Genomic DNA, 19,116 nt, shown 5'->3' with positions numbered 1-19,116 from the left:
ATAATCCATACATACCACTATGCTGCCAAATCATGGCTTTCCCCCCCAAATTATTATTCTTTTTATTTTTTTACTGAAAAGGCAGAATATAACAAGGAATTGTCCGGGTCTCTCCTAAATCAATCCATAGCCTTTAAAGGTCAACGATTCTGTTTGTTAACATATCTCAACATGGTGGTGAAGGCAGCTTAGGGTGGGTTCACATACAGTTTTTTTTTGTGTTTTGTGGTGTTTTTTAACGTTTTTTGGTGCTTTTTTGAAGGCAAAAACAACAGTTCCAGATGTTTAATGGAAGTCTATGGAAAATTTTAAAAGCAGGGCAAACAGGTGTTATTTGGTAATGGCGTTTTTTTCAAATCGCAGCATGCTCTGTCTGATGGGCAATATGTGTTGGTGTTTTTTAATGCCGTTATCTTTAACTTTTTCCCCCCACACAGGTCTACAGTGACATCAAAGAGGTGCACATACTTTAATTCAAAAATAAAAAACAAAAGTCTGGCATGCGAAAAATGCCAGGTGCCAAAACATACTATATGGGCAAACACCCTAAACTTGACTCAAAAAGGTTAAAAAACATGATTTATACTCTTTTTAGCTCCATAAAAACACCAGGAACTAAACTGTGTGTGAAGCAACAGTTACAGTACATAGCTATGCAACATGGGACAAGCTTTGATATTGAGGATAGGTCATCAATATCGAAGTCTCGTAAAACCTGGGAAAAAGGGATTGGACAGTTCTTCCGTTATGAATCACAGAATTAGTAGCTCATTAATGGTATTCAAAAAACCTATGAAATTCTGTCTTCCGATAAGTTGCAATAAAACCTCACCTGAGACATGTACACTTGAACATCATGGTCTTGGTCCAATCTTTGTAGGTGCCAGCATTCTTGAGAAAATTGATGTTGCATAATATGCAAATGAGCCCATAGGAGCAATGAGGGCAGTGCTGTTGCACCTTGTTGCTCCCAGAGGCTCCACTCACTGCCATTCATGCCATGCCCCCACCTCTAACTGACAGTGTCAGTCAGTGAGGACATAGGCCACTTTCACACGGGCGAGTTTTCCGTGCGGGTGCGATCCGTGCGGCGAACGTATGGCACCCGCACTAAATCCTGACCCATACATTTCTATGGGGCTGTGCACATGAGCGTTGTTTTTAACGCATCACTTGTGCGTTCAGTTGAAATCGCAGCATGCTCTATATTGTCCAATTTTGACGTGACGCAGGCCCCATAGAAATGAATGGGGTGTGTGAAAATCGGATGGCATCCGCAAGCAAGTACGGATGCCGTGCGATTTGCACGCACGGTTGCTAGGAGACGATCGGGATGGAGACCCGATCATTATTATTTTCCCTTATAACATGGTTATAAGGGAAAATAATAGCATTCTGAATACAGAATGCATAGTAAACCAGCGCTAGAGGGGTTAAAAAAAAATAAAAAAAAATTTAACTCACCTTAGTCCACTTGATCGCGAAGCTGGCATCTCCTTGTGTCTCCTCTGCGCTGAGCGGCTGAACAGGACCTGGGGTGAGCTGCTCCATTAAATACAGGTTAAGGACCTTCGATGACGTCACTCCGGTCATCACATGGTACGTCACATGATCTTTTACCATGGTGATTCACCATGGTAAAAGACCATGTGATGACCGGAGTGATGTCATCGAAGGTCCTTAACCTGTATTTAATGGAGCAGCTCACCCCAGGTCCTGTTCAGCCGCTCAGCGCAGAAGAGACACAAGGAGATGCCAGCTTCGCGATCAAGTGGACTAAGGTGAGTTAAATTTTTTTTTATTTTTTTTTAACCCCTCTAGCGCTGGTTTACTATGCATTCTGTATTCAGAATGCTATTATTTTCCCTTATAACCATGTTATAAGGGAAAATAATACAATCTTCAGAACATCAATCCCAAGCCCGAACTTCTATGAAGAAGTTCGGGTTTGGGTACCAAACATGCGCGATTTTTCTCATGCGAGTGCAACGCATGACAATGTTTTGCACTCGCGCGGGAAAATCGCGCATTTTCCCGCAACGCACCCGGCTCTTATCCGGGCAAAAAAACTGATGCCCGTGTGAAAGAGGCCATACTCTTCAGTTTTGCAGGAGCTTAGTTAGCGCACACATTGTCAGTCAGAGCGCGCATGAAGGGCAGTGAGGGGAGCCTCTGGGAGCAAGAAGGTGCAACAGCACCACCCTAGTTGCTCCTAGGGGCTCATTTGCATATCATAAAACATCACATTTCTCAAGACTGCGGGCACCTAGGAAGATAGGACCAAGACCATGATGTTCAACTGTCAAGCAAACATGTCTCAGGTGAGACTATTATTGTGACCTTTCTGATGATAGAAATAATTTTTTATGTATATATTGAAAATTAAAAAAAATAAATAAAAATAAAATATAAAACAAACAGCTAGAACAATTGAAAAAATCAATCCCAGTATTATCCACACTCTGTAGCCAAACCGGTACAGAGGTAAAAAAACAAAAACAAAGGGGGTCATTCACTCATTCATCAGATACACTCACCTAAATAATTATTAGGAACACCATACTAATACGGTGTTGGACCCCCTTTTGCCTTCAGAACTGCCTTAATTCTACGTGGCATTGATTCAACAAGGTGCTGATAGCATTCTTTAGAAATGTTGGCCCATATTGATAGGATAGCATCTTGCAGTTGATGGAGAATTGAGGGATGCACATCCAGGGCACAAAGCTCCCGTTCCACCACATCCCAAAGATGCTCTATTGGGTTGAGATCTGGTGACTGTGGGGGCCATTTTAGTACAGTGAACTCATTGTCATGTTCAAGAAACCAATTTGAAATGATTTGAGCTTTGTGACATGGTGCATTATCCTGCTGGAAGTAGCCTTCAGAGGATGGGTACATGGTGGTCATGAAGGGATGGACATGGTCAGAAACAATGCTCAGGTAGCCCGTGGCATTTAAACGATGGCCAATTGGCACTAAGGGGCCTAAAGTGTGCCCAGAAAACATCCCCCACACCATTACACCACCACCACCAGCCTGCACAGTGGTAACAAGGCATGATGGATACATGTTCTCATTCTGTTTACGCCAAATTCGGACTCTACCATTTGAATGTCTCAACAGAAATCGAGACTCATCAGACCAGGCAACATTTTTTCAGTCTTCAACAGTCCAATTTTGGTGAGCTTGTGCAAATTGTAGCATGTTTTTCCTATTTGTAGTGGAGATGAGTGGTACCCGGTGGGGTCTTCTGCTGTTGTAGCCCATCCGCCTCAAGGTTCTGCATGTTGTGGCTTCACAAATGCTTTGCTGCATACCTTGGTTGGAACGATTGGTTATTTCAGTCAACGTTGCTCTTCTATCAGCTTGAATCAGTCGGCCCATTCTCCTCTGACCTCTAGCATCAACAAGGCATTTTCGCCCACATGACTGCCGCATACTGGATGTTTTTCCCCTTTCACACCATTCTTTGTAAACCCTAGAAATGGTTGTGCGTGAAAATCCCAGTAACTGAGCAGATTGTGAAATACTCAGACCGGCCCGTCTGGCACTAACAACCATGCCACGCTCAAAATTGCTTAAATCACCTTTCTTTCCCATTCTGACATTCAGTTTGGAGTTCAGGAGATTGTCTTGACCAGGACCACAACCCTACATGCATTGAAGCAACTGCCATGTGATTCGTTGACTAGATAATCGCATTAATGAGAAATAGAACAGGTGTTCCTAATAATTATTTAGGTGAGTGTATATCCATTGCAGAAATAACCTTTGCGCTGCAATCTGTGACTTTTCCCCACACATGCCAGGTGTAAAAAAGGGGGTGCGGTACGGGCGGGGACGGGCCGGAAGGCCCCTCTCATTTATCATTTTCTATGTAGCTGGCTTACATTTAGACTGGCGCTGGACATTACTAAAGAAGGCATAGGAAAGATGTGCAAGCCTGGATCCTGATAATGTCTTTAGGTAGCTTTGTTCCCAAGGAAACATGCTGAAAGGCGTACTAAGATCTCTGAAATGCAGGACCAAGATCTTGCTGAGTGCTCCAAGTTACATGCATTATTTATTCTTCTCCTTGAAAGGAGTGTATTTTGTGAGGGGGAATCCTTATCCCCAATTCCCCCAAAACATTAGTAACTGACCAGAGGAGCAATGAGGCATCAAAACCAGAGTATGACATCATCAGGCAGAATTGTAGTTCACCAAAGCTGCTGGTCAGGGCAGACAGGGTTCATACTAAGGTGGATATAATTCATGGATCGGAGCATGGGGGTATCAAGTATGAGGGTAGGAAAGAGGTCAGATTAACAGGTCTCCAGATAAAGGCCACAATCCTCTGACAGATGTCCTAGGCATGAAGCCTTTTGGCCACTCAGAACACCAAGGCAGATTACATGTCATCCACAAAAGATAGGGTAAGGCATCATAAAGGATTGACTGCACAGGTACAAATCAAAAATATCTCCAAAAAATATTGTCTTAAAGGAACATGTCTCAGATTTCAGAAATCTATCTATGTCATATCTCATATCTATTATCTATCTATCTCATATCTATCTATCTATCAGTCTATCTATCTATCTCATATCTATTATCTATCTATCTAGCTATCTCATATCTATTATCTATCTATCTATCTCCTATCTATCTATCTATCTATCTATCCATCTATCTATCTCATATCTATCAATCTATCTCATATCTATTATCTATCTCATATCTATCTATCTATCCATCTGTCTCATATCTATCTATCTCATATATATAATCTCATATCTATCTATCTATCTCATATCTATCACATATCTATCTATCTCATATATATCATCTCATATCTATCTATCTATCTATCTTAGATAGATAGATAATAGATATGTGATAGATAGATAGATAGATAGATAGATAGATAGATAGATATGAGATGATATATATGAGATAGATAGATATGAGATGATATATATGAGATAGATAGCTATGAGACAGATAGATAGATAATAGATATGAGATAGATAATAGATATGAGATAGATTGATAGATATGAGATAGATAGATAGATAGATATGAGACAGATAGATAGGAGATAGATAGATAATAGATATGAGATAGATAGATAGATAGATAGATAGATAATAGATATGAGATAGATAGATAATAGATATGAGATAGATAGATAATAGATATGAGATAGATAGATAGATATCTCATATCTATCTTTCTTGTATTATCTATCTCTCTATCTTACATCTATCTCATATCTATCTATCTCATGTCTATCTATCTTATATCTATCTATCTAGCTATCTATCTTTCCATCCCAAGCCTATCCCATGTGTCCATCCAAAAGCTGCATCTTCCAGGCGTTCCATGCAGTTAGCCCTGTCTAACCCAGCCCCCCCCCCCCCCCACACACACACCCCACACACCCCACACACCCCACACACCCCACACACACTCAGTTGCCTACATACACTGCAAATATATTCAAACCATAAAATCAAAAGTGCAACCAAAGCAATGAATTCTACTAAATTTGTTTGACAAAAATTGCACCTTAGACCACAGCCCTTCCTGTTAAATTATGACACCTTCTAGTGCATTTTATGAGATCTAGATCTGCGAACACATTAGTAAATATGAGCCAAGAAATCGAAATACCCCGGGACTGCCCTAAATTATTAGCAGGGGTTGTGAAGGGTTAGAAATACATGGCTCCCTTCTTCTAAACACAGTACCACAACTGTACACAGGTTTTGTGCACTATTGTAGCTCAGCTCCATTCACTTTATTGAAACAGACCTGCAATACCAGACACGACAGTATGTGTTTTTGGAAGAATGCAGCCATGGTTTCTAATTTTGGACAACCTCTTTAAAGGGAACCTGTCATGAACTTTATGTTGCCCATACTAACGGCAGAATAAAGTAGAGACAGGTGAGTTGATTTCAGCGGTCTGTCATTTATAAGATAAAAGTAAGTGGTTGCCGAGAACCAACATCACAATCATTGCAGACTGGGCCTGGAAAAGAGTCCCGGCCACCTGAGAAGAGTCCTGGTTATTCATAACCTCCTGCTCTCCCTGGCAGTCTTCTACCTAGTTTTCTCCCTTTCTCTCTAGGAGAGAGCTGCCAATCATCAGCAGATAGACGGGGAGAGCAGGAGATTATGAATAACCATGACTCTTCTCAGGTAGATTTGACTCTTTTCAAGGCCTGGGCTGCAATGATAACGATGCTGGTTCTCAGCAACCACTTACTTTTAGCCCATGAGTGACACACCGCTGAAATCAGCATTTCTGTCACTAATTTATGCTTCCCTCAGTGAGGTCACCATAAAGCTGATAACAGGTTCCCTTTAACTGTTTGCTTTTGAAGGGACCAATTCACACAATAAATATATGTAATTCGTGATTAGATTTTAAAATGGCTAGAAAGCATAGATTCCCTTTCATTCATTGCACAGAATAAGGCTAGTTTCACACTAGCGTTCGTCGGTCCGCTCGTGAGCTCCGTTTGAAGGGGCTCACGAGCGGAGCAGAACGCCTCCGTCCAGCCCTGATGCAGTCTGAATGGAGCGGATCCGCTCAGACTGCATCAGTCTGGCGGCGTTCAGCCTCCGCTCCGCTCGCCTCCGCACGGACAGGCGGACAGCTGAACGCTGCTTGCAGCGTTCAGCTGTCCGCCTGGCCGTGCGGAGGCGAGCGGATCCGTTCAGACTTGCAATGTAAGTCAATGGGAACGGATCCGCTTGAAGAGGTCACCATATGGCTCAATCTTCAAGCGGATCCGTCCCCCATTGACTTTACATTGAAAGTCTGAACGGATCCGCTCAGGCATCTTGCGCACTTAGAAAATTTTCTAAGTTATTAATGCAGACGGATCCGTACTGAACGGAGCCTCCGTCTGCATTAATATGATCGGATCCGTTCAGAACGGATCCGATCAAGCGCTAGTGTGAAAGTAGCCTAACATGAATCATTACTGGTGTCACCCGTCAGTCTTATAGTGGAGAAAGGAAACCCTAATAAGGAAATATTTGACACAACGTCTGATTTTACTGTAACACTGGCCAAATGCCACTTAGATCCTCCTCGCAAATCTCTAACCAAGCAACTCTTTATTACAAACTCTTTACTCACTTAGCTTGGAAACGGAAGATAGAATAAATCAGGCTGGTTAAAACTGGCAGCACGGAAACACACTGGTACCTACTTCAAGAACAGAGGGTATCTTGGATCACCATCATCATTGTTTCGGTGCTTCTACACGTGCTCTGTATTCAGAGCCATTGGATTAGACGACACCACTTGAAACTACACTACTGCCCCAAATCACACACATCACAATCCTTCATCTGATCAGATTATCACAGTATGTGTGGTAGATACTACAGTGTAAAAATCTGTATACCTTCCATATAGCATCTTATAATATCAGACATGTTGTGTCTTGTATGAATAAAATGGCAAAAGAACCACTGGGATTCTCCTCAGCCAAATATGCGTTCAATATATACACATACACAAATGTGCTGATCAGTGACGTATGCCCTCGTAGAGTATACTGAGAAGATAAGACCCTCACTATACAGTATATGCCCAGTTCAGGACCTACAAACTCCATTGAAATGTTCCATGATATTCTAATAGGCTATGATGAATTTATACATGAATAGTGAGCTAAAAGGTTGACCTTCACTGACAGGAGTCAACAATTAAAGGGGGTGTACCATCTCAGACATTGGGGGCATATTGCTAGGATATGCCCCCAATGTCTGATAGGTGAGGATCCCAACTCTGGGACCCTTACCTACACTTAGAACAGAGTCGGCAAAGTCTCAGAGGGTGCATTGCGTATTCGCTGCCGCCCTCTTCTTATTCCTATGAGGTGCCGAAAATAGCTGAGCGTCATGCTCAGGTATTTTCGGAAGTCCTATTGCAATCAATAGGAGGTGCACTGCACAAGCATGGCCACCGCTCCATTCACTTATATTGGGCTGACGGAAATAGCTGAGCCAGCGCTCCCATAGGAATAAATGGAGAACGACCACACATGCGCAGTGCGCCATCCGGTATTTTGCCGTCTCTCTGTTCTATGTATAGGTGCTGGTCCCAGAGGTGGACCTATCCGATCCTAGCGATATGCCCCCAGTGTCTGAGATAGGAATATCCCTTTAATGCCAATTCTTATTTGGCCCACTCAATCCTAGTGCTAAATCCAAATAAATATCTTAAATAGGTTTTCTGGGCATATATTGATGTTCTTTCCTTAGGACAGGCCATCAATCTTACAGTCATAGAAAACACCACCTGTATCTAGTACTGCAGCTCAGTCCCTATACGAGCTGCAGTACCAGGCACAGCCATTACCAAATGTGTGGCACTGTGTCTGGTAAACAATGAAGGGGGCGCAGAGTTTGCAGAGATGTGTCCATTCAATGATGACAGGTAGAGATATTAAAAATGGAGAAGAATGGAAACACAAAGTACATTAAAATATATGAATAGGTAATATAAAGATACAGTTATACTTTTAAGGGCTTTTACACCTATTAGATACTGATGACCAATCGTCACACGCCGTCAATATCAAAGTGGTGGGGGTCAGACACCCTGCACCTCTACAATCAGCTGTTTGCAGCCACCACCACAGGAGACCCAACAGTGGAAAGAGCTGAGAGCAAAAAGCTCCTTCTACTGTGTACTGGCAGTGCCAGCTTACTGCCATTTACCTATCATTAATGTGAATACTGCAGTAACCCTGCACGCTCGCTAAACAGCAGATGAGGCCTTCAGCTTCCAGTTCCGTCCATTGTTATGTCTCCAGCACTGGTGGCTGGTTGGTGGAGGTGTTGGGTACTGGACACCCATTGATTCAATATTGATGACCTATCTGGAGGATAAGTCCTCAATACGTAAAAGATGGACATCCCCTTTAAGCCACAGGTAGTCAAAATAAGTCACCAAGTATAACTTTTCCCGGTTAATGCACATTGCATCTAGAGATTGTAACAAATATATGCAAACCGTACCAAGCTAATTCTGGGATTATTCAAATGAATTCAAATATATATAAACTGATTCTGATAGTACACAGTCACTCATCATAGAAAATACAGATGCAGAATGATAACACAGAGCTGGCATATTATCCATTAGGCCATGTTCACATGGCGGAGTTTGCCTCTAGTTTTTCACTTGGAATCGCATTACTTCCAATTACTTCAGCGATTTGCTGCCTTTCCGATGCTGCTCCACTTCCTGGCCCCAGCTCCAACGGCAGGAAAGGGATAAAAATGCCCACTCAGGCAGGGGGAACAGTGAGGTAATGCTTATTGTTACACCATTCTGTCCTTTTTTGTTTAAAAGATTTTTATCTCTGGACAACCACATTAATATAAAGTAATACCTGGTGCAATTTTGTAGCTCCATACCTACAGCACCTGATTGTATGGAAAAACACTGAGGCTTCTATGGTGATGTAAGTTGGGTTCTGTAGAACCTAAAATTAAAAGAGGATCCAGCAGGAAGGAGAAGTATTAACCCTAAGGTCATATTTCTCAACTCACTTTTGGCTCAAAAAACTGCATCAAAAACAGCAACAAAAGGCAGTGTGTGACACCAACCTAACACCCAACAAACCTTAAACACAAGATGACTACTAGACCATTGACCCTACTCACCACAATGGAGAACCATCTTTTACTAATTCGATTCTCAGTTGAATAAAACTAACACATGGCACTGTAATCTCAGTGTACCTACGTGTGGACTACTTTACGCACTGGCCTGAAGTGTTTCCATGCAGTAGTATCTTCTTGTATAGGAAATCTTATTGCCTCTATAATTTAGGTTTGTGGCTGAAGAAACCATGTCCCTAAGAATTCATTTTTCCTATCCGCAGAATAAAATAACAATGTATATGGATTGTAGGGATGGTTAAACTCCATAGTATATGCATATTTAATAGGACTTTATCTGAAGTTGATGAAAGGTCATTCATGTAATACAAGTATGGCTTGAAACCACCAGAACCAGAGCCAATTGTACAGATCATTCTCCTTTATGGCTCATACAGGGGGCTTCCTAGCCTAGGACCCTACTCTATGATATCCATATGACCTAATAGAGCATATGGATAGGGTTATCTTCTTGAGACAACCCCTTGAGTCAGGGAGAATATCAGCATTAGTGGAAGTTACTCCAGAACACCATAATTCCATCAATAGACCACACTGACCATAATAATAATCGAGACATATGGGTTTCATATTGAACAAAGGCACGCAATCACTACGAGAGGCTTTCCAAGCTCATTGTATCAGTACCAGGAGAGCCATAGGTTGGAGAGCACTGTGCTAGGTGGTCAACATGGGAGAAAATTGACCATGAATGATTTGTCATACAGAGAATCAGCTAAAGGATTTCCTTAGGAAAGGCCATCAGGGTTTGACTCCCAAAACACCCACCGATTAGCAAACTGCAAGCACCACATTCCATTGACTGTTTACCAGACTGGAATTGTAGCTCACTTCTGTTCAGTTCCATTCAATCAGCTGATCACTACCAGAAGTTGGAGCCCCACTGATCTGATATTGACGGTCAGAGCCGTGGAGGTTGTGGAGCTCTACACTAGGTCTCTGTGAACTCCTGTACAGCAGTGCAGATGACTGTGTGCTGAGGGATGGATTTCATCCGATGCCATGGGAATGAGGCCTTAAATTCTAGGTCCCCTCTTAACCCAACTTTTAATCAGTAGATAAAATAACATAAGAAAGGACAAATGTCTAATATTCTTTCATGAGTTTTGAACTTGCTGAGATAAAGTAAGAAATCAGTTTGCTGTTGCTTTGTAGTCTGGACCATCCCCTCACAGCTCACAGGGTATGTCTACACTGGGGCAAAACCGGCATGTTATACACGTGGATTTTGAGGTGGAATCTGCAGTTAGGTTTGTGCCATATTTTTCCATCCTATGCGGACCTTCCCACCGAAAAAATGATGTTAGGGGTGGTCCAGGCTACAAGTCAGACTGATTTGTCAACCCATACAGGGGCGTAACTACCATAGCGGCAGACCAGGGTCATTGAAAAGAGGTTTAGGTGGAAACCCTTCTGTCCTGTGTGGGGGGCCTGGTTTGATCCTTGCTATGGGGCCCTTACTTCTCTATGTACGCCACTGAACCCATACAAAGGTTGTCTGGGACTAGAGAAAAATGTCCATCTTTTCCCCAAAACAGCGTCACACCTGTCCGTAGGTTGTATATGGCTGTGTGTGGTACTGCAGTCCCATTTACTCCAAAGGAGCTGAGCAACCACACCAGATACAACCCATGGACAGGTGCAGCACTGGATCCTGAAGAAGATAGTTATGCTTTACTAACCCTGGAAGATGCCCCAGATGAAAAAATCCCCAAAGCCTATGAAAGAATATCGTAAAATGTGTTGATAAAAACTTCTGTCATTCAGCTCCATTAGAGGAGTAGGACAATGAAAATAACAGAAGTGCTGGATTCGGAACATGACTGAGACAAAGGGAACCAAACAGACCCCACTGATTATAATGGGGTCCAGTCAGGTGGCCACTTTACCGTATGATGGACTTTTTTGGCCGCATTTTGTCAAGGATGGACGCCCTGAAACTGAGCCTCTGACAGACATGCTGAACAAAAGGCAGTTTTAGGCTAGGTCTACACGAAGACATGTGTCACACGACATTTTGTCGCACCAATTTTTATGATAGTCTGGGGTGTCGCACTGCAACATGCGACATGCTGCGACTGCGTCAGTCACAAAAAAATCGAGATGGATTTTTCTGCGACTGTCATGTCGCAGTCGCAGCATGTCGCATTTCGACACCATAGACTATCATAAAAATTGTTGCGCGACATTGGTGCGACAAAATGTCGCAAGACACGTGTTGCAGTGTAGTTGTGCCCTATCTGTCACGCGACTTATGTTGTTGTGTAAACCTAGCCTTAAAGTGAACCCACAAGTTATGACATCATTGAATATAAGTGATTGCTAGAATAGTGGGGATCTGGCGCTCACTTGAATAGCATGCCCCTTTCCGTCAGGTGCGCTGAGCGACACTTCATGGCGGCAGATGATAGTTACAAAGAAGCCAATTCATTCATACACTGGGTGGACAGGAGACACCCCCAATCACTCATCCGAAATTTCACTGACCGTTTAAGTCTGGAATATTCCATCAGATGGTTGTGTTTGGTGTATGGGCTCTTTAAAAAGACCAGAGCATATCTGGAGCAGTGGATGGTGATCTCAAAGTGACCAGTGTGCCTGGTAAATGGTGGCATCTCTATTATCTGGCATTTCCAGGAGACTGGAGCCATGGCTTGCTTGATCTGAGCTAATAGACATAATAGTGTCAGGTGGCATAAGATTTCATTTTAGGTGATGATCCCCTTTAAGACTAACAAAGACTAGCACAGATCTTACAGAATGAAGACTCAGGAGAAGAAAGTTTGCTCTCATCCCCGAGCCATAGAACTGTACAGAGGGGGCACAATGCCCACATTTACCAGGTGCCTATGGACTGAGCTGGCAGGAACCCTATCACCTCACACACAGTGCATGGTACAGCGGGCTCTCTGGCACTTCCTACCTTGTCCTCGCTGAGGTTCTGCAGCAGCTCCTTCCCCGCAGACGTCTTGATCTCCACCCCGTGGTTCTCCGCTTCTTTGCTGCCCGTTGTCTTCTCCGGAGCCTGGGCATTTGCCCCTGGGCGAGCAGCGCTGCTTTTTCTGCCCCCTCTCTGCCCCACACTGAGCGAGTCAAAGTCTATAGTCTTACTGTCATAGGCGCCCTCCACATTGCAGAACATGCCCCCGTACTTCACCCGGGGCACCTGGTCTGCCGTGCCCGGGCGAGCTAGGTAGGCTGGCAGGTCGTCTTCCTTGTCCCATCCCCTGTTGCCTGATGCCATGGCTGGGAGAGCGAGGAGCTGGAGCCGAGCGAGCACCGTGCTGCGGGCAGGGACAGGAGCAGAACAGCTGCGGAGCTCGTCCAGAGGTGGCGCCAGTGAGCCTGCAGTGCGCTCAGTGACACGAATGCATGGAGGCAGAGTCCCGGGATGTGGAGGTCGCCGGTCCTGTGCTGAGTGACCATGACACTATGACAGGAATAGCTGCACATGTCACGCTGGGCGGCTGCATGCCTCCACTGTTTTTCCTCATTTTTCATAGAAATACACTTGTTTATCAGGATGCTGCACGGTGAAACCACTACACACCTTCACTATTCCAACATGGAGTCCAGTATATCACGGGGTCATTTGTCAAACTGGTGTAAAGTACGACTGACTTAGTTGCCCATAGCGACCAAGTCAGTTCTTCTTTACACCAGTTTGATAAATGACCCCCATATAGGTTTTGCCACTTTACTGCTTTCCTTAACAATTTCGAAAAGTATTGATATTAGCAGAGTTATGAAATAATGTGCCATTTCTTTCCTGCGGTATAGACATGTATAACTAGTGAGTTGTGCCACCACGCATACGATGCCATGCCTACCACGTTGATGCAGTTGGCACAATATTTACCAGCGTGTGAATTGTACAGATGACAGCATTGATAACTCACTCCCAAGTGTAAGGGCAGATACTTTTTCATTAACCAGTTCAAGACCGACCATTTACCTTCCTTTCTGACCAGGCGTAATTTTCTGGTTTTTAAGTACATGAGTAATAATAATTGAGCCTTTTTCAGTGATACACAATGCTTTATTTGTTATGTCATTTTTATTTTTGTATTTTTTAGTATTTATTAAAAAAAATTTACATTAAAAACATAAAAAGAGGAGGAAATGATCTGTTTTTTTAATAATACAAAGTACAACGAAAATATTTTTAAGAATATATTTCCTTCCCATAAGGTAATTTTTATATAGTGATCTATAGGTTATGGTTGCCAGGAGCGGAGCTAAAAGCTGCAGTGTGGCTTTTTAAAAAAAATTATCTTTTCCGATTTTTAGAATTTAATCTTTTTTTATTCTCATTTTACAATTTGTACCCCCATAAGGTCATACGAGAGCTTTGAGGGCATTTAAAGGGGTTCTTCGGGTTCAGAGCTGAACCCGGACATACACCCCTTCTTCACTCATTCACCATGAATGTGTGGAGCATCACAAGTGGAACCTCCCCACTTGGTCAGACCTGTAAACACGGGAGATTACTTATCAACTTCTTGATGCCTGCTCTCTGCTCCTTCTCCTCCAGGCCTGTGATGCTCCGCTGGGCTCCATTGCTGTAAACATACGGTTTGTCATCGCCTGCAGCCAATCACTGGCCAGCTCCCTTACATCATGACAAAGGGTCACATGACACAAGGGCATCCGATCTCCTCCGCGGCCGGTGATTGGCTGTGGCGATGTAAAACTGGATGTTTACAGTGAGGGAGTCCAGCTGAGAATTGCGGGCCTGGAAGAGAAGGAGCAATCTTCCCTTTACAGGTCAAGTCAAGTGGGTGAGTTTATCAAAACCCCCACATTATTGCACAACCCCTTTAAGGGTCACCTATACACAATTATATAACTGATGGTCAGCTGACAGCTATCTCACACTCCCCACATACACATGCATACTATACGTGTGTTATGAATGGAGAGAGGCAAGTTAGTCACAGCCAGATCCCAAGAATTCAACAGCCAGAAACTGCCATCTGCCATCAGGAGAGTGGAAGCCCCATAGATATTTGATGGTCGACAAATCCCACTCGTCAGGTTTGGCTGATATACATCTAATTTCTATGGGGTGTATGGAGTCCAGAATTTGAGTCCGTTCTATACTGTAAAAGGAGAGGAAATGGCGTAACTATAGGGGTTACAGTCTGCAAAGAAAAAGGGGGTCAGTCAGCACATCCCAAAGCGCAGGGGCACGTTGCTATGGCTGAGAACAAGACTGTTAGACATAAAGTGCAATGCAACAGCTCACTGCAAACCAAATAAAGTACAAAATTGCAAATACTATACTAATAAGTTAGAGATGCTTGGCAAATCGTTTTGTACAAAATTATTTGAGCCCGTCTGCTGCACGTCAAGGCGATCTCTAGTTAGACGGGTTCCTAACACTAAATTTTACCTGTTATGTGCCATGACGGCTATCATATAATTCAGAAAGTGCAGGTTCCACTTACATGCTGGATCCGACTGAATTTCTGTCATTTTTTGTGCCAAAATGGCTTCCATTATATCCACGGAAAGCAGTTACCAGCATGCATGCCGGGCCCACTCCACACCACCCCCGGCGCCACATGGTCACCAAGGACTGCAATGAGAGTCCACACACTATCTCTCTCCTGGTGCCATGTGGCTTCAGTGAGTGAGGGGGAGCAGGCCAAGCTATATACTAACACTATTTAAAATCAGCCTATGGGGCCGACGAGCTGGTCAGGAGTGCACTGGAAGTTCTAATAGGCCTCTAGGTATCCTTGTTTCTCTCTTGTATGTGGGAATGTGGGGTGTTCGATATCCATCTGGTTGTCCTGGATTCACCATCTCTGGTCCTGGTATATAACTATTGCTCTCGTACAGTACAGTATATCTCAGAGAATATACCACATGGATTTTGTTCTTGCATTTGATGATTCAGTGGTAGACATGTCGACATTCACTTTTTCTGATCTGAATACCCATTTATTTTGTCCACTTCTGGCTTCTGTTTTAAGGTGGACAATTTATATATAAAAGATGGTATGTTTTAACTTTCTGTCCTTCTGTTATTTACTTTGTGGTCACAACAACTGGTATGAGACAGATGCTGATGGCCATCGGCATTTCATCATGTTAGATCATTAAGTAGGCTACCAGAATAAATTGCTGAATATAGACTATGTAGAGCCCTCAGCACAACTGCGCTGTGAAAGGTTTGATCCCTTTATGTACAGTGCCCACTTCACACCTGCTTGTACCACTGTGCCCAAACCATAAGAGCCCACTTGGGCTGAGATCTTGTGCCGGGAAAATGAATAGAATACCAGGTCATAAAAATAAAAGTACAGAAATATTTCCCATGTCTGATTAACTGCACATATAAACATGTATTACATTTGTGGGGATTCGCTCTGGTAGACAGGGTAAGCGGACGCAGTACAGAGGCAAAAACAAGGTTGTAAAGCAAAGTTCAGTGCTTATTCACACATAGCCAGAAAACAAGCCAAAAGTAAGTGTTCAGTTTTGGTGCCTGTTCACCACCCAAAGTTCACAGTGCAAAAAGACTTCACCTGGTCAGCAGATGATTTTCACCCACAGTCCACAGCAGGCTTTAGCGGCCTGTTTCCCCAGCCTATGGCTCTCACAAATAGATGCCTCAGTGTCTCAAACCACAGACTCCTCAGCTCCTCTGTCATGGAGGATAATCCACCACAGCTGAAAGTGCTGGCTTGGTTTTTATTTCCCAGCCCAAAACCCAGCCAGTCAGTCCGGACGAGGAGCGCAGCGGTGGGGGAGGACGTCCATGAAGAGGCTTGGCTGGGCAGGACTGGTAAGGAAAGGGTTAGTGGGGAGTGGGGGCGGGAGCGGTGGTGAGGCGCGAGTTGCTGGGGCGACGGGGGGCGTGGCCAGCGGTGAGGAGAACGAGAGAGGCGGAAGTGAGTGCAGTCTGGCCAGGAGACGGAATCGGAGCAGCATGTCGGCGCCTGGTCTGTCAGTGGAGGAGATGTTGGAGAGGCTGAGGAGGGAAGCGGAGGTGAGGGGGCCTGGCTGGCTGCAGGAGCAGGTTGGTGCCTGCTTAGTTTCACCTGCTCCTGTGGCTTCCCCTAATGTTCGGGCTGCCCGGCCGCGGCGTGGTATTCCGCCGGCGCGCCTAAGCCCTGAGGTCACCCCCCGGACCCGGCACCGAGTAGGGAGCCCCTCTGTGGACTTTTGGCGGCGGGGAGCGGCCGCTAGGGCTTCTGCGAGCCGCTCCCGCCGCGGGAGGAATCCCGATACGCGGCGGGGCCCTGTGAGGAGTGGGACGCTCCTTCCCCCACTCCCTGCGGCTGTGCAGCAGGATTCGGGACCGGGAACGGTGGACCGGCCCAGTCCCTCCTTTAGCGGGCGGTCCACTCGGCTGTTTGAGGAGGATCGGGTCCCTCGGACTGCGTTGGTGGAGGACGAATACCGGCGCAGGTCCAGAGAAGATTTGAGCAGCGTGGATGAAGGTCCCCTTGCAGTGGCGGAGGCTCGGTGTCCGGCCAGTGTGGTGCAGAGGGTCGTGCAAGTGGTCCAGGAGGAGCAGCCGTCGACGTCCGGGAGCTATGATGGAGCGGTGTCCGTGCGGCAGGAGTCAGGACCTTCGGCAGCGGGAGTCACAGCGCCCGTGGTGCCTGGTGAGATTGCTTGGGGATCCATGTTAGGGCAGGGTCTCCCGGCGGGTGGGGGGGGGACCATGGGAGAGTTTGGTAAGGGTTTGGGGCAGTTGTTGGGGGGATTGGCGGGATGGTTGTCGGGGATGGGAGCTGGTGGGGGGTCTCCGGCGCCTGGGTGGGGAGTGGGGCCGGGGTCGGGGGTTGGTGCGCGGGGGGTTGCGGCTGGGTTGGGGTCGGTGTCGGTTGAGACGCAGGCGGGTGGAGAAGGGGAGGGGCAGAGGTTGGATGATAGGGCTCGCGGTGAGGTGTATGTGTGCTTTGAGGGGCCGCTGGGGGCTCATTTGAAGCAGGAGGTGAGGGAAAAGATTTGGAAGGGCGAGTATGTGGAGATATTCTCGCTGCTTCCGTTAGAACGGTTTAATTTGGATAGAGGAAAGAAGGACGAAGGGAAGAAAGAGGAGGAGGAGAAGCGGCGACACCGTTTGATCCCACGGACTTTTGCTAATTGGCTTCAGGCGTTTGCCATATTAGCAAGTGTCATTGGGGAAAGGGCTCCGGAATGTTGTTCGGCGCTTTTTTGCTACCAGGACGCTATTGGGGAGGCGTATAGAGTTTATGGGGGTGTGGGCTGGCTCAGGTACGATGAGCAGTTCCGGCAGCGTAAGGCGGTTAGGCCTGATATCCGGTGGGATCATAAGGATATTGGGTTGTGGTTGAGGGTGACGGCGGCTCCTAGGGCTGGGCAGTCCTTTCGGGGGGAGTCCGGGGGATCTTCCCCGGGGGCGTTGGCAGCGGCATCGGCTAAAGGGTTGTGTTTCCTTTTCAACAAAGGAAATTGCAGATTTGGTGCCAAGTGCAAGTTTAAGCACGAGTGCACAGGGTGTGGGGGAGCGCATGGCGCTAACCGTTGTTTCAAAGGGGGACGGAATAAGGGGGGGGATGGTTCTGGAAAAGGGGCGGACGCCGGTGCGGGTGGAAGAGATGCAGGGGTTCCTAGATAGGTACCCGGATCAGGTTGCGGCTGGGTTGTTGGGGGATGGTTTTAGGTTTGGTTTTCGGATTCCATCGGTTGTCACGGCGGGGCCGGTGGTTCTTAAGAATCTCAGGTCTGCGCTTGTTCATGCGGAGGTGGTGACGGAGAAGTTGGGGAAGGAAGTGGAGTTGGGGCGGATGGCGGGTCCGTTTAAAGAGCCGCCGATTGGGGGGTTGAGGGTGTCTCCGCTGGGGGTAGTGCCGAAGAAAGAGCCGAACAAGTTTCGGCTCATTCATCACTTGTCTTACCCGAAAGGTGCGTCGGTCAATGATGGTATAGATCCTGATCTTTGTTCAGTGGTTTACACCTCATTTGATGCGGCTGTGAAGTGGGTGAGGCGGTTGGGGCAGGGGGCGTTGATGGCTAAGGTTGATGTGGAGGCGGCTTTTCGCCTGCTTCCAGTACACGTGGAGAGCATGGGGTTGTTGGGTTGTTTTTGGGAGGGGGAATATTTTGTGGATCGGTGCTTGCCGATGGGCTGCTCTCTTTCGTGTGCATATTTTGAGACCTTTAGCACCTTTTTGGAATGGGTAGTGGTGGAAGTTTCCGGTTGTGCCTCCGTTATCCATTATTTAGACGATTTTTTATGTTTAGGGCCGGCGAATTCCCGGGTTTGTTCTTTGTTGTTGCATACAGTGCAGTCGGTTTTTGCGCGATTTGGGGTTCCGTTGGCGCAGGAGAAGACGGTGGGTCCAGTGACGGAATTGTGTTTTTTGGGGATTGTGATAGATACGGAACGTATGGAGTGTAGGCTTCCCCAGGATAAGTTGGTGGATTTGCGTC

The 19,116-nt window shown here is 45.7% G+C and overlaps 1 protein-coding gene and 1 long non-coding RNA gene across 2 annotated transcripts in view; one reads left to right on the top strand and one right to left on the bottom strand.

Annotated features, from left to right (window-relative positions):
• DPYSL3 (dihydropyrimidinase like 3) overlaps positions 1–13,032 on the bottom strand; it is a 139,988-nt gene extending 126,956 nt beyond the window's left edge. The window contains exon 1 of the mRNA XM_044280738.1: positions 12,623–13,032. Within this exon, the coding sequence (XP_044136673.1) occupies positions 12,623–12,943 (321 nt within the window). The 5' untranslated portion in view covers positions 12,944–13,032. The remainder of the gene's footprint in view (positions 1–12,622) is intronic.
• Positions 1–19,116, top strand: part of LOC122928172 — a 37,806-nt gene that overhangs the window by 4,513 nt on the left and 14,177 nt on the right. The window lies entirely within an intron of this gene.

This window comes from Bufo gargarizans, chromosome 2 (assembly GCF_014858855.1).
Source record: "Bufo gargarizans isolate SCDJY-AF-19 chromosome 2, ASM1485885v1, whole genome shotgun sequence".
Lineage (NCBI taxonomy): Eukaryota > Metazoa > Chordata > Amphibia > Anura > Bufonidae > Bufo > Bufo gargarizans.
This window is presented reverse-complemented; position numbering and strand designations above follow the sequence as displayed.